Raw genomic sequence first — 15,687 nt, 5'->3', positions numbered from 1 at the left:
GGCCCCTGGCTGCGCCTAGAAATTCTGTCCATAAAAATTATGAACAGAACCCGCGACAAAGGGCAGCCCTGCCGGAGTCCAACATGCACCAGGAACAAGTCTGACTTACTGCCGGCAATGCAAACCAAGCTCCTGCTCGGGTCGTACAGGGACCGGATAGCCCTTAGCAAAGAGCCCCGAACGCCATACTCCCAGAGCTCCCTCCACAAGATGCCGCGAGGGACACAGTCGAATGCCTTCTCCAAATCCACAAAGCACATGTGGATTGGTTGGGCAAACTCCCATGAACCCTCCAGCACCCTGTAGAGGGTATAGAGCTGGTCCAGTGTTCCACGACCGGGACGAAAACCACACTGTTCCTCCTGAATCCGAGGTTCTACTATCGGCAGTATTCTCCTCTCCAGTACCCTGGCATAGACTTTCCCGGGGAGGCTGAGAAGTGTGATCCCCCTATAGTTGGAGCACACCCTCCGGTCCCCCTTCTTAAAAAGAGGGACCACCACACCGGTCTGCCAGTCCAAAGGTACTGTCCCCGACCGCCACGCGATGCTGCAGAGGCGTGTCAGCCAAGACAGCCCCACAACATCCAGAGACTTGAGGTACTCTGGGCGGATCTCATCTACCCCTGGTGCCTTGCTACCGAGGAGTTTCTTGACTACCTCGGTGACTTCAGCCCGGGTGATGGACGAGTCCGCCTCTGAGCCCTCAGCCTCTGCTTCCTCAATGGAAGATGTGACGGCGGGATTGAGGAGATCCTCGACCTTCCACCGTCCAATGACATCCCCAGTCGAGGTCAACAGCTGCCCACCTCCACTGTAAACAGCGTTGGTAGGGCACTGCTTCCCCCTCCTGAGGCGCCGGATCGCCGTTCCTCCCCATCACGCCCCTCCAGGTGTCACTGTCGCTGCCCACGTGGGCATTGAAGTCCTCCAGTAGAACAATGGAGTCCCCAGTCGGAGCACTTTCCAGCAACCCTCCCAGAGACCCCAAGAAGGCCGGGTACTCTGCACTGACATTTGGCCCATAGGTGCACACGACAGAGAGAGACCTATCCCCGACCCAAGGGCGCAGGGAAGCGACCCTCTTGTTCACCGGGGTGAACTCCAACACATGGTGGCTGAGCTGGGGGGCTATAAGCAAACCCACACCAGCCCACCGCCTCTCACCATGGGCAACTCCAGAGTGGTGAAGAGTCCATCCTCTCTCGAGGAGTGTGGTTCCAGAGCCCAAGCCGTGCGTGGAGGTGATCCCGACTATCTCTAGTCAGAACCTCTCAACCTCACGCACAATCTCAGGCTCCTTCCCCACCAGAGAGGTGACGTTCCATTTCCCTAGAGCTAGATTCCGTGTCCAGGGATCGGGTTGTCGAGGCCCCCACCTTCAACTGCCGCCCGATCCACTAAGCACCGGCCCCTTACGGTCCCTCCTGCAGGTGGTGAGCCCACGGGAGGGCGGCCCCACGTCGCTCTTTCGGGCTGAGCCCGGCCGGACCCCATAGGGGAAGGCCTGACCACCAGGCGCTTGCATACGAGCCCCAACACCGGGCCTGGCTCCAGGGTGGGGCCCCGGCTGCGCCATGCCGGGCGACGTCACGATCCTTAGATTTAATGTCATTATAAAGGGTTTTTGAACCGCTCTTAGTCTGACCCGTCACCTAGAAACTGTTTGCCTTGGGAGATGGCAATAATGGCATATAGCCCCAGACAACATAGCTCCTAGGGTCATTCAGGTACTCAAACCACCACAGTAAGGTGGCAGTTCAAGGAGGGGACTACAGAAACAGTGTGTGTTTTAGTCCATTGGCTGAGACTGATTTTAAGCACACCCCTACATTTTTGATCAGGAAATATTTCTGTGTCCCTCTCTCTCATAGCCTCTCTTTCATTGTAGAGAGGTATCATCATTTTGAGGGAAATGTGTTCAAAAGTCTGTGTAACTTTAAGGAACGTCACCACCAAACACTTTTTTTCCTGAAATTAAGCAAATTTTTGGGGGTGTTATTCCATAACATTTAGTTTTTATGTTTGTACAACTGTTCAGAACTGTGCTAGGTAACCATGTGCTGGTTATCATCTTTGAACTAGGCTCAAAAGTATCTAAAATTGTCACTACCGAAACAGTCATGACCGAAACTTGTCATCATTGTTTTGGTAGTGACAAAAGGGAACACATAATCATTTATTTGGGGGAAATAAACAACATTTTAGTACAGTTATGCAAATCATTAGTTTCTTAGTATGTTTTAGTATATGAGGTTAAATTCTGTAATGTGATGTGGTCACTACTCGCTACCTTCTGTCACTACCGAAAATGTGCCATCACGACCGAAACATGGATGTTTTGTCTAAAATAAAGTATTTTTATTTACTGACTGAATTATTAACTAAGATGTTATTATAGTGTTTGGTTCAATGTATATTCAAACTAATTAATCCTTAACTTTGAAATCAGTATGATTAACTTAATGCATTTTACAAAGAAAGATTGGATTTAAAATACAACCAATTTTATAAATTACACTTGAGATATTGCTAAAATTGTAATTGTTATTGATTTACCTGTGAAAACGTAGCAAAAAATATATTTACAAGATAGATGTAAACAAAATAGGAATAGGTCAAAATAAGCATTCTTATTAAATAATTTATTATTATGTTTCGGTAGTGACAAATTTGGGGAGAGGAGAATTATTCCAAAACCTTTTGAGAATAAAATATAATTAACTGCACAATTACTAGAAATGTGTACCTTGGATATTATACAATTTGCATACAAAAATTTGCAAAAGATAAAAAAAAATTCAAGACATTTCCAACTCTGACTTTGAACCAGTTCTGTAGAATAGCCCATACAGTATACAGCATACTTACCTCCGTTCATCAACAGTTTAACAGCATCCGTCCACCACCCCTTCTCCTCACTTTTAGTCCTACTCTTACAACAATGGGGGAATACTCTGGGGTTCGGGCAAAAATTCAGAGCTCGGAGCCGTTCCCTCGAACAGCACACCAAATACACATAACCTTTACTCCACTTAATTACATGTAAATGTAAACTCGTGAAATAATCAAATCATTATTGAGTTCATGTTGTACAATGTCATTGGCATCAAAGCTTTAACATGTGATGCTTCATGATTGTAAGAACAGCAGGTTTTCATTCTGATGTTGTGGACAAAAACAACAATCACACACAATTTCACACAGATCACAAAATATTTCAACAGACACATTTCCATCAAATGATCTCTATAATGTAAAGAAAAGAGCATAATTTGATTTTCTCTTTATTTTATCATAACTGCACAATACATTATTAATTATGCATTAAACCAAAGAAAAACAAATATAAAGATGAATCTTTTAAATAAATATTGCTATGTTCTGACAAAAATTAAGATCATTTTACAAATTAGTCTTAAAAAGCTTTTTGGTTTAAATATATCTAAAAGTTTTATAGCATTTTAAGGCTTTTAAGCACATGAATAAAAAGGTATTAAATATTTTATTTAGCAAGCCTGTAACCACGTACTGTAGATGGAAATACCATTTACAGCCAATACAGGCAATTTACTAAGGAAATATGTTTTTTAACAGTTATCAAGGTTGAGCCAAAAAAGTAGGACTAGTCCACAAATATCTCCAATATTTATCTAATAATTAGACTGACAGCGGTGGTCCTAGAGGCAAGTTGCTCAAAATTAGGAGCTCTGCCATATGTTATGAATGCCGTGGGCATGTGTGGAAAATTGTGTGATATAAAATCCTTTCATATGTGAAAAATGCGAAGGCATTTTGATTTATTTTGAATTTCTCATAGGCCTCTGGGCCGTGAGTAAAACAGGCCCAGCGAGTTTCAGTAACCTTGTCTGACAGAAGCTCAAACTTAATTTGCTGATTGTGGCTGTTTTTCGAGATACACGAATGTCCTCGCAGACAATCACAGCACCTTGGACAAAGCCACTGCATGCCAGTTTTCATGTCAGTTGGACTGACTGTTGCGTAGCTATATATATATATTTTTTTTTTATAACGCCACCAACTGGCCAGTCGCCACTTCTTTTTCACGCAACCACAGACCAAACCCATAGCACATCGCTGTACCGAGTTTGGTGAAAATGATCTCATACCGTTCAAGAGGGATAGCCTCGGCTCGGCCACTTCGAAAGTTTTGGCGTCCCGTCGTGGATGTGGATCAAAATATCAACATTTTTTTTCTAGAATTATTGACAATCAGACTCTAGAGAATCTTTCTGCACTGGTTTGCGATCGGGCAGAAAAAAACGTAGGACCAGTTTGCAAAAGTAGATTTTTTCGACAAATCCAAAATACCTGAAAATTTTTCTCATCAGGCCTCATCCTGAAGTCAACTCAGTTATCCTAATAGTAAAGAAACTGTAAAGAAAGAAGGTCCTACTAGCAGGCAGCAACTAAACAAACAAAATATTGTCTGCATTTAATGTAATATATCATAATATACATAAAAATTATTTTATCAACGCCACGCTGTAAATAGTTACTAGGTTCCACAGACAATTATTTTCCAAACCCTGACACTTTGTAGCTCGAGGATGAACTGCATCATGGATTTAGACATGGATTATTATGAGCTACAGTAAAGAAACCTTGCTGAAGATGAAAGCTTTCAGATGCCAAGATTACAGAATAGACAAAATCAAAATCACTGTAATCTGATTTTGTAACATCTAATATTGAATTGAGATTGTTTTAAATGGGTGTTGTATATTCATTGCTGGTGTTTATGTTTCTTCATCTAAACTTCATATTACATTTTAATTTAAATATAATGGCCAACATGTTTCAGGAGTTTAATAATTGAATCTGAATCTCGATGAATCACATTTTTTGGGGTCTGTCTGAACTCTCTATGATCCTGACAGATGAACCGTCTAAAACCCCAAACGCAGGGTATAAGGGTTCAGTGAAAGTGGTTTGGACTCTGTGAAGGAGAGTCATTGTGTCAGAGACGCTGTAGAAGGACAGAGTTCCTGCTCTGTGATCCAGATATACTCCTATTCTAGAGGAGCAGACAGCAGGGATTGAGACTTGCTTATTATTATGTAAGAAACTGACATTCTTATGATAACGGGACAATCTCCAGGCTTTTGTGTTAAAGCCAAATCTACAGTCATCACTGTTTCCTTTACGTCTAATTCCTTTGTAACAAACTGCTACAGCCCAAACGTTCCAACTGCACTCGACCTCCCAGTAACAGCGACTGTACAAACCCTCTCGACACAAGATGTAGGGAAACACATCAAATCGCTCTGGCTGATCAGGATACTGCTGAGCTTTAACTGAATGTGTTGCTTTTCTGTTCTCTTCTGACAAGATGAGGTTTTTGTGTGCTGTCTTTGGATCCAGGTTAAGTTCACAGAAATCTGAGGAGAATGGATGCACACAAACGGAATTATAAACCTTTCTATTATTGTTGTTATTTTCTTTATATTTCTCTTGACCGATATTTATTAATTAACGCACAACCTATTTGTGTTTGTGAGCAATAGCTCAACTTACATCTGCAAAATGTATTTGGAGTCTTTGTTTCTGGAGTCTGAGCAACATGAACATTTGACACTGAAAACATGAGAAGAAAATCAACAATAAAGTCAATATTTAGGTGTAATCCTATAGTATAAATGACACATTTTATATTCCAAGGAAAATCCTCCAGACTTTCTCGAGATATTCCGTCTGTCTGCTGTTGACAGACGTTCTCCAAAACCTCCTTAAACGCTGAGATTGAAATGTCTTTAAAAGAAAGATGAGTGTGCTGAGTGAAGCTGGGAATGTCTTCAAATGTGGGTAAAACACACACAGACTGACAGCTCTGAAATTAGACAAATACAGCACTGCTTGTTATGAAGAAGAGTCTATTTAAAAAATGTGAAACAGTGAGTATAGAAGCATTATGGTATACTGATTAAAGGAATTTCATTACCTTCAGACACTGGATCTGATCATCAGTAATCAGAAGTTTGTCAATCTCTGCTTGTCTTTTTCTGAGTTCTGTCAGCTCTTGATCCAGATGTTTGTGAAGTTCCTCTGCTCGATCTATCTCAGTCTTCTCCTGAGCTCTGATCTGCTCTTTAATCTCAGAGCGTTTCTTCTCAAGAGAGCAGATGAGCTCAGTGAAGACCTTCTCAATGTCCTCCATGGTCTCTAGCGCTGAACTCTGTCGGAGACACAAAGATCTGATCATGAAGAACATTGTTCTGACTAAAAACAATGCAGATCGAAAGAAAATTAGTGGCTGTCAAAATACAAAATGGACAGAAGTCTCAATAAGAACACTGTGAGTTGTATGTCACGATTCTTATAGCAGTTTAACCAATTTTTGGAGCTCAAAATCCATTGGTCATCATGTACTTTCATAGAATTTTTAAAATCTACTTTTTTGCAAGTCAAACAAACTTAGAAACTAAAGAACACATAAAGAACACACTTTAAGAAGCTTCACAGCATCACTGAGTTCCTGCTGACCTCTCTCTCGCTCCTGAATCAGCTTCTGACACGACACCTTTATCTCATTTAACTCTTCCTGAGGATGTTCACATACAAAGGAGGAAGTAGGTTAGGTACTATGTCAGTCATTTAAATTAGTCATTTAAAATAAATAAATAAATTTGACTATTATCAACTCAAGAAAAAATGACAACTAAACTGATAAGCATTCATTACCTTTTTACTAGTCCATTCAGAATCCACAGACACCACACTGTGTCCTTTATGATTATCAGTACACAAACAACAAATGCATTGACGATCATCCTGACAGTAAATCTCCAGAAGTTTCCCATGACTGAGACAGATGTTCTCCTGAATGTTTCTGGAAGCTTCGACTAGTTTGTGCTTCATAAACGCAGGAGATTGATAGTGAAGCTGCAGGTGAGTTTGACAGAAGGAGGCCAAGCACTGCAGACAGGACTTTACAGCTCTGTTCTTCTCTGTAGTGCAAACATCACACTCCACAGCAGCCGTTTGTAGGGACGTCTTCTGCAGCGTCTCCATCATCTCAGCTATCAGAGTGTTCTTCTTCAGTAGAGGTCTCTGACTGAAGCTCTCTCTGCATTGGGGACAGCGGTACGGCGGCCCCTGCTCCTTCTGGCCCCAGCAGTCAGTAATACAGCTCATACAGTAACTGTGTCCACAGGGAATCGTCACCGGCTCCTTCAGAGGATCCAAACAGACTGGACAGCTGAACTGATCCACATACAGACTCGCTGCAGATTCAGACATTTCTTTGCAGATAGTCTGTCCTCAAATAGAATCGGCTCTGCCAGAAGTAAATCATTAAAGAAAGTACATACATCCACCTGTAAATCATTAATGAAAGAGCATGTATAAAAATCTACAAAATGCTTACAGTTTTGTGAATTAATATAATAAGAATCCTAAACTCTTCATGGGCCATTCCACCGAATGGGTGACATTTGCTTGTTGTAACTCTTCAAAATTAAACTTTTTTTTTTTTCAACACTGAATCTAATACTCAAATATTTAACTATTCAAAATGTGTATTGGTCAATCTCAGGCAACTTTATTTAATTTTTTACAAGGTTTCTAAGCAGAAGATGGACGCATGTTTTCTCAGTCCTGTTACCGAAACTCATGTGACATTTAAAAAGCATGTTTAAAAGCATGTCAGTTAATTCCTTTGTTTTCCCCACAAGAAAGTGTTTATTTTAAAAGATATTGTTGGTTATATGTTCAAATAACTGATATTTGTGACAAAAAAATCACTATATTATTTCATTATTTGAAAGTGGTAAGGAAAGTTCCACAATTAAATATCAAGCTCACTGTATTACATACACTTATGCTGATCCTAACAGAACTGCATTTTTTCATAGGTGATTATGACATGTTCCTGCCTGCAGACAGGTGTTTTATGACCCCATTCCCTGACCCAAACCAGTTACAATGCAGCTCTAGCCAGGACAGGGGCACACAATGAAATTTGGGTTGGGTTGCACACCTGACAGGGCCTGTGACATTGTTGCATGTGCCATATTACACAACACTGCCAAAAAAACACTATTCATTAAATGTTTAATAAATGACAAATATGCTTTGTTCCTTGAGTTTTATTTCAATTGTTCTTTGTAAAGAAAAGCTTGTGGATCAAGTGCCTGCAACAAGAGATATTAGACACATGCCTCATGCAACAAATAAAAAGGAAAAGTTGGCTATACACTGCCCACCTGTAGGCCTATGTCTCCTCTGTCTGTGCAGACTCTTCTGTAGGCCTTTCTGTAGATGTGGAATCCTGCAACTTATATTGCAGCCATAAAGCATACAAGTATAAAATAAGTAAAGTTATTTATGCACTTGGTAGGCTAGTTCCTCCATATGACAGTTATCTGAGAGGGTTTATTCACTGTACAGTGCAATGGAAACAAATGGACATTGCAAAGTCTTATACTTTCTTTCCTTTGGAAAGTTAGAAAATGTCCACTTACTGCACATATTTCAGCCACCACTTTCTTGGGAACAGATACAAGTGTTGGTGTATTATGTAAAAGTGCACAAAAGAGGAAAACACAATGTCATTACAATGAACTACACTCTGGAAAAATGTGATCAATAACTCATGGCAAAATATTTTTACATTAACATAAGTTTATCAGTTTTCACTTTCACAAGTCAAAGAACTTCATCATTACTCAAGATTTACAGTTGAAATGACTATACGGCCTTAATTTAATGTAGCAAAAATTATTTTACAGTGTAGGCTACTAATATCTTTTCTATTTTTTTCTCAGCCTTTTTCTTGGTTGCTTTTATAAACAGAACACCATTTATTTAACAGTGCCTTTTATAGAAGAGACTATAATATAACTAAAAATTACCATTATGTAGAATATTTTTGTACTTCACTTTTATTTGTTCCCATGTTCTAGTGTGGTGACTGACATTATAATGCACAAAGTAATTATGCAATTATTAAAATACAAAAATATAGGCTAATAAGTGATAAAAATATCTAACATGGCCACTTCTAACGGATTTAAATTGTCTGCTATTTTTTGCCAGCCCTCTCTCCTGGCTTTTGCAGACTTTGAGGTGTTCCCTGGCGTTTTGATTAAACATTAAAATTCCGAATAAACTTTGACTATTAGTTCTTGCTCTGCTGAGGAGAAAAACTGAGCGTGCTCTTTGGACACGCTGAACAGCCAATAGCAGAGTTGCTGATCAATGTTTCTACTATCGATACATATTCCCTTTTAACCAGCGCATGAACGCGCAATTATCTCAGATAACTCAATCCAGCGATACTAATCATATCCGGCAAGTGTGTTCGAAGAACCGAGTTAGCCGGATCGTGATTCGCACGATGATATCATCTTGGATGTGTCATTTGATCTCGGATGTAATAAGCAACGTACGAAGAACGGGCCCCTGGAATATTAAAGGAGAACTCCGGTCAATTTTAACATTGAGCTAATTTTTTTGTCAATTTGGAGTGCTGTCAATACAGAGAACAACGACAAAAATCGGTAGTCCAATCCATAGTAATCGATTGTCAAGTTCACGCGCATAGGTTTAGTTACCTATGATCACGCGCGTGAACTCGACAATCGATTACTGTGGACTTCGACCGAAAACAGGATGTAAATACAGGTATGAGCGCTGGCCGAATTAACTTCATTTTTATTCATATCTTTCACATCTACTGCAGTCAGATTCACCCGTGTTCACTCTGAAGGAATCACTCACATTGGCTGGGCACTTGTAATGACACATCAAGGATGTTAAGAGGCTAAAAGCAGGTTTAAAACTTGCCCCATTGAAGTCAACAGGGTGCAAATTTTAAAAAGAGGATAACACGGTGTAGGCAACACCGATTTTTGTCGTTGTTCTCTGTATTGACAGCACTCCAGATTTACAAAAAAATGAGCTCAATGTTAAAATTGACCGGAGTTCTCCTTTAAGAATCACAATAGTAACTATATATATATTGTTTATAAAGAAAGTTATATTTATACATGCAATATAACATGGTACATAAAACATTATCAACACTGCACTGTAAACGGTTTACTAGGTTCCACAGCCGAATATTTTCCAAACTAACCTTGAAACCTTGTGGCTCAGTGATGAACTGCATCATGAATTCAAACATGGACTATTATCCATTAGCCAAAATTACAGAATACACAAAATCAGAATCATTGCAACATCTGGTTTTATAACATCTGATAATGAACTGTTTACTATATCCAACTTGAGAATGTCTTAAATGGGTGTTGTATATACATTGATGGTGTTTAAGAAATAGGTCTTTTGTTATTTAAACTACAAATTACATTTGTGACCCTGGGCCACAAAATCAGTCTTATGGGTCATTTTTTTTTCAAATTGAGATGTATACATCATATGAAAGCTGAATACATAATCTTTCCAATGATATATGGTTTGTTAGGATATGACAATATTTGGCCGAGATACAACTATTTGAAAATCTGGAATCTGAGGGTGCAGAAAAATCGAAATAATATTGAGAAAATCACATTTAAAGTTGTCCATTTCTATAGGCAATTGTGCTGCATCCACTCACAAAAATACATTTTTTATATATTTAAGGTGGGAAATTTACAAAATATCTTACTTAATCTTTACTTAATATTCTGATGATTTTTGGCATAAAAGAAAAAATCGATAATTTTGACCCGTTTTGTTGGCTATTGCCACAAATATACCCGTGCGACTTATGACTGGTTGTGTGATCCAGGGTCACATTTTAATTTCAACATATAGGCCTACATGTTCCAGAAGTTTAGCAATTGAATCTGAAACTCGATCAATTATATTTATTTCTGGTCTGTCTGAACTCTCTTCTGCTCTATGATCCTGACAGAAGAACCTTTTCCAGTAAGAAACGCAGGGTATAAGGGTTCAGTGAAAGTGGTCTGGACTTTGTGAAGGAGAGTCATTGTGTCAGAGACGCTGTAGAAGGACAGAGTTCCTGCTCTGTGATCCAGATACACTCCTATTCTAGAGGCAACAGGGATACGGACTTGAGCTTTATTATGTATGAAATGGAAATCCAGCATATAATAGCCCAATCTCCAGGATATTTTGTTGAAGCCAAGTATACAGTCTTCACTTCTTCTTTTACGTCCAGTTCCTTTGTAACAAACTGCTACAGCCCAATTGTTCCCACTGCACTCGACCTCCCAGTAACAGCGACCGCACAAACCCTCTCGACACAAGATGTAATTAAACTCATCAAATCGCTCTGGGTGATCAGGATATTGTTGAACTTTATCTGAATATGATACTTTTCTGTTCTCTTCTGACAGTTTGAGTTCTTTATTTGCAGTGTTTGGATCCAATTGCAGTTGACAGAAATCTGAGGATGAATGCACACAAACCCATATGGAATATTTTATTATTATTATTTTTCAAAATTTCTTATTTTGCACTTTTAATTATGTTTATATTGACATGTACATGTTTTTGTGAAGAAATCTCAACTTACATCGCCAAAATGTATTTGGAGTCTTTGGTTCTGGAGTCTGTGCAACATGAACATTTGACACTGAAAACATGAGAAGAAACTCAACAGTAAACTCAATATGAGGTGTTATCACACATAGTGTGAATGAAACATTTTATTACCATAGGAAAAGAAGCATTTAGACCTTCTCGGGATATTCTGGCTGTTTGCTGATGACAGACGTCCTCCAAAACCTCCTTAAACGCTGAGACTGAAATGTCTTTAAAAGACAGATGAGTGTGTTGAGTGAAGCTGGGAACGTCTTTAAATGTGGGCAAAACACACAAAGACTGACAACTCTGAAATGAGAATATTAAAAATAATTAAGACAGATCTTTTCCAGAACATAAAACAAGCATGGTACAATAGTGTTTAATTTTATGGATAATTCTCAACATTTTCGATTTTTTTATAATTCTCAACATTTTCGATTTTTTTATGACAAAATTCAAAATGGCGGACACATGGCTCATCCAATCTCGGATAATTCGGTATCCACGGATTCAGCATGACACAATCTATAGACACCAATATTATGATTTTCTGACAAACTGTTCAAAAGTTATTGGCCAAAACAGCCATTTTCCAGATTTCATGACCTGTAGTTGGCGCTGTTCTCAAATTTGCCATGGACCCTCAGATCATGGTTCCGATGAAGCGTACCAATTTTCGTTTCGATTGATCGAACTTTGGTCGAGTTACAGAACCAATTTTAGGTCGACCTCGTTAAGTTTGCGACTCCATAACTTTTGAACAGAGATGAATAAAAAAAAATGTGTTCACTCATTTATGTGCGGCTCAGTCCAAAGATCATCTGAGCCAATTTTGCTGAGTAGCAAAAAAACTGAACACTGTACTTTTCAAAATGGTCACTACTGTAATGGGCGGAGTCTTAATGTATTATATTGATTGTGATCACCATAATGAGTGTAATCAGGTGTACTAAGTTTAATTTTTCTAGATTAAAGGATTACGGAGCCCGGGAAGTCACCTGTGGGGAAAAAAAAAACAATCCGTGGCGACGGTTTTGCAATCCGTCCGCTCAGTTTATAAACCGTACTCACAAATTCTCAAACTGTTCCCTCGGTTTAACAAATCGTGCCCACGGATTAATAAACCGTACCCACGAGTTTCTAATCCGCGCTCTCAGATTTGTAAACCGTGCCTTCAGTTTTTGCAATCTGTACCCACAAATTCATAAACCGTGCCCAGTCTGCCCACGCTTTCACAATCCGTTCCCACGGGTTTGTAATCTGTACTCACGGATTTGTGGCTCACTATCATTTTAGAAGAACACGTTGTTAACAAATCTTATTGTATATTGTTTTATTCTGTAATAAGTGGAATACATCAAATTGTCTTAACTGCGTCTGCATGTTTAAAGTGATTCTCAATTGTAGCGGGTATGGGTGGAATATACGATTTAATATGAATGATGTGCATCAAAATCTTTTGTTTATTTGTGATAATCTTAGCACTTTATTATTATTTTCTAACCTCTATTATGACTGATATTTGTTGAATTGCTTTGTTCCTTTTTTGTAAGTTTTGGACAAAAGCGGCTTCTAAATATACAGTACAGATTACAAACCCGTGGGAACGGATTGTGAAAGCTTGGGCACGGTTTATGAATTTGTGGGTACAGATTGCAAAAACTGAAGGCACGATTTACAAATCTGAGAGCACGGATTAGAAATTCGTGGGTACGGTTTATTAATCCGTGGGCACGATTTGTTAAACCGAGGGAACCGTTTGAGAATTCGTGAGTACGGTTTATAAACTGAGCGGACGGACTGCAAAACTGTCGCCACGGATTGTTTTTTTTTCTCCCACAAGTGACTTCCCGGGCTCCGTACAAAAGTTTTAACCATTTCAATGTTGAATTTTTTAACTGGTGGTGGCACTATAGAGTTGGTCCTAGAAAAATTGGTCCAATTACTTTTCATGACCATCTCTAAAATTGTGCCAAATTTTATCATTTTCCTACTTACGGTTCATAGGGCTGCCATTTACTCCCATTTGGGAAAAAGAATAATAAGAAAACTAACAGATACAATAGGGGCTTGGGCCTTCTGGGCTTGGCCCCTAATAAATAAACTGTCACTGACTCGAATTTTGTCGTCTCTTTCAAAATATTTTTTTTTACTATAATAGTAATATTAATAATATGAAGAAGGTACAACTATACTAACATTAATAAAAATAAATATTGTTGAAAAGGTTATTACCATTAAGGTCGTGCTATAGGACGAAGCATGGTTCTATATGGAACCTTATAAAAAGGGTTCTATTTAGCACCAAAAAGGTTTCTGCTATTGCTACAAGCCGAAGAACCCTAATTTGGTACTGTTTAGAACCATTTTTCTTAAAAGTGAGAGATGATACAAGTTTACTAGGTTCTGCAGCCAAACTAATGCTGACCTGCATCAATTATTATGAGTTTAAGCACAGTAAAGATGCGAAGATAATGAAATACATACACACACACACACACACTCTCTCTCTCTCTCTCTCTCTCTCTCTCTCTCTCTCTCAAACACACACACACACACACGGTTTACTATCTTTGTGGGGAATCCCTATAGACATAATGGTTTTTATACTGTACAAACTGTATCTTCTCTCCCCTTACACTAACAATACCCCTAAACCTACTCATCACACATAGCCTTCTGCATTTTTACATTTTCAAAAAACTCATTCTGTATGATTTATAAGATTGTTTCCTCATGTGGACCTAAACTTAGGTCCCCACAGTGACACAAGTCCCCATGAGTCTGTGTGACGTTAGGGAATTTACAGTTAAAGACCCAAGGGCCAGATATGATGAATGAAGACCAGGAGTTAGAAGTGCAATCAATTGAAGACAAGAGTCAGAATTATAATAAATTAATTTATTCTTTATACTGAAGATAGTTTGCAGTTTCATCAGGCAGAAGTCAGCTTCAAGACTCACAATGAGTTTGTAGGCCGCCCCATTACAGTTACTAACATCACATCAATTATACCCTTAACCAAGGTCTAAGCTAAGTCATTATTCAGGTTAAATGATTCTGATTGGCTAAGAAATAGATAAACATAGTCAATTTTCACACATGGACTGATAGGCAGTAGCACATCTCCATATCTGTATGGCTGCCACCAGGACCCTGAGTTAGGTACCAATGGCCCTCCGAGGTCACGAGACTGTGTGTCTAGGCGCCAGCATGTCGAAGAAAACAAGTCTGTAACAAAGAATACTAGCGCACATACACAGATACACAGATAGCTTCTTCTAGGTTGGAGTTAGTTGAGGTCTGCTCTAAACAGGGAAGCTTTCTCTCAGTGAGAGGGTTTTACAATATTCCATTATTATTCTCTAGTATTTGAATATCAAAAAGTTTAATTTAATGCTTTAATTAAAAAGTGGTCACATATACGACAAGTAAAGAAACCCCAGTGCCCTTGGCTGTCTTGGTCAGCTAGAAGAGTAGATATACAGGTGCTGGTCATATAATTAGAATATCATCAAAAAGTTGATTTATTTTAGTAATTCCATTAAAAAAGTGAAACTTGTATATTATATAGACTCATTACATGCAAAGTGAGATATCTCAAGCCTTTATTTGTTATAATTTTGATGATTATAGCTTACAGCTTGTGAAAACCACAAAATCAAAATCTCAGAAAATTAGAATATTACATGAAATCACACAGTAATTACACAGTAATCCCATGGTCATTGAACCAGGTTTTGGTTATTTTGGCAGTGTGGGCAGGTGCAAATCCTGCTGGAAAATGAAGGAAGAATCTCCATAAAGCTTGTCTGCTGAAGGAAGCATGAAGTGCTCTGGAAATGTCCTGGTAGACGGCTGCGTTGAGTGGACAGCACAGTGGACCAACACCAGCCGATGACATGGCTCCCCAAACCAACACAGACTGTGAAAACTTCACACTGGACTTCAAGCATCTTGGATTGTGTGCCTCTCCATTCTTCCTCCAGACTCTGGGACCTTGGCTTCCAAATGAGATGCAAAATTTGCTCTCATCAGAAAAGAGGACTTTGGTCCACTGTGCTTTATTAAATCCAGAGTCAACGCAGCCGTCTACCAGGACAGAGCACTTCATGCTTCCTTCATTTTCCAGCAGGATTTGCACCTGCCCACACTGCCAAAATAACCAAAA

The 15,687-nt window shown here is 39.1% G+C and overlaps 2 protein-coding genes across 2 annotated transcripts; both read right to left on the bottom strand.

The window, feature by feature from the left end:
• Positions 1–3,099: 3,099 nt before the first annotated feature.
• Positions 3,100–7,484, bottom strand: LOC311090591 (E3 ubiquitin/ISG15 ligase TRIM25-like). The gene is made up of 5 exons (XM_084125970.1): positions 6,702–7,484; positions 6,466–6,561; positions 5,962–6,195; positions 5,538–5,850; positions 3,100–5,401 (listed from the first exon to the last, which is right to left on the bottom strand). The coding sequence occupies exons 1-5, from the start codon at positions 7,257–7,259 to the stop codon at positions 4,857–4,859; spliced, it is 1,746 nt and encodes a 581-aa protein (XP_083982096.1). The 5' UTR covers positions 7,260–7,484; the 3' UTR covers positions 3,100–4,856.
• A 3,281-nt stretch (positions 7,485–10,765) lies between these two features.
• LOC311091236 (tripartite motif-containing protein 16-like) lies at positions 10,766–12,807 on the bottom strand (the record flags this gene model as incomplete). Its single annotated transcript, XM_084127056.1, has 4 exons — positions 10,766–11,376; positions 11,506–11,565; positions 11,669–11,822; positions 12,787–12,807. The coding sequence occupies 4 exons, from the start codon at positions 12,805–12,807 to the stop codon at positions 10,835–10,837; spliced, it is 777 nt and encodes a 258-aa protein (XP_083983182.1). The 3' UTR covers positions 10,766–10,834.
• Positions 12,808–15,687: the final 2,880 nt, after the last annotated feature.

This window comes from Abramis brama (genome assembly GCF_963993115.1).
Source record: "Abramis brama genome assembly, chromosome: 10".
NCBI lineage: Eukaryota > Metazoa > Chordata > Actinopteri > Cypriniformes > Leuciscidae > Abramis > Abramis brama.
This window is presented reverse-complemented; position numbering and strand designations above follow the sequence as displayed.

Excerpts from the sequence above, each read along its gene's own strand:
- LOC311090591 (XM_084125970.1), bottom strand. The coding sequence starts at position 7,259 with ATGTCTGAATCTGCAGCGAGTCTGTATGTGGATCAGTTCAGCTGTCCA. Across the intron at positions 5,851-5,961 it reads ATCAGATCCAGTGTCTGAAG|AGCTGTCAGTCTGTGTGTGT; the intron begins GTAATGAAATTC and ends GTCTAATTTCAG. Across the intron at positions 5,402-5,537 it reads TCCAAATACATTTTGCAGAT|ATTTCTGTGAACTTAACCTG; the intron begins GTAAGTTGAGCT and ends CATTCTCCTCAG.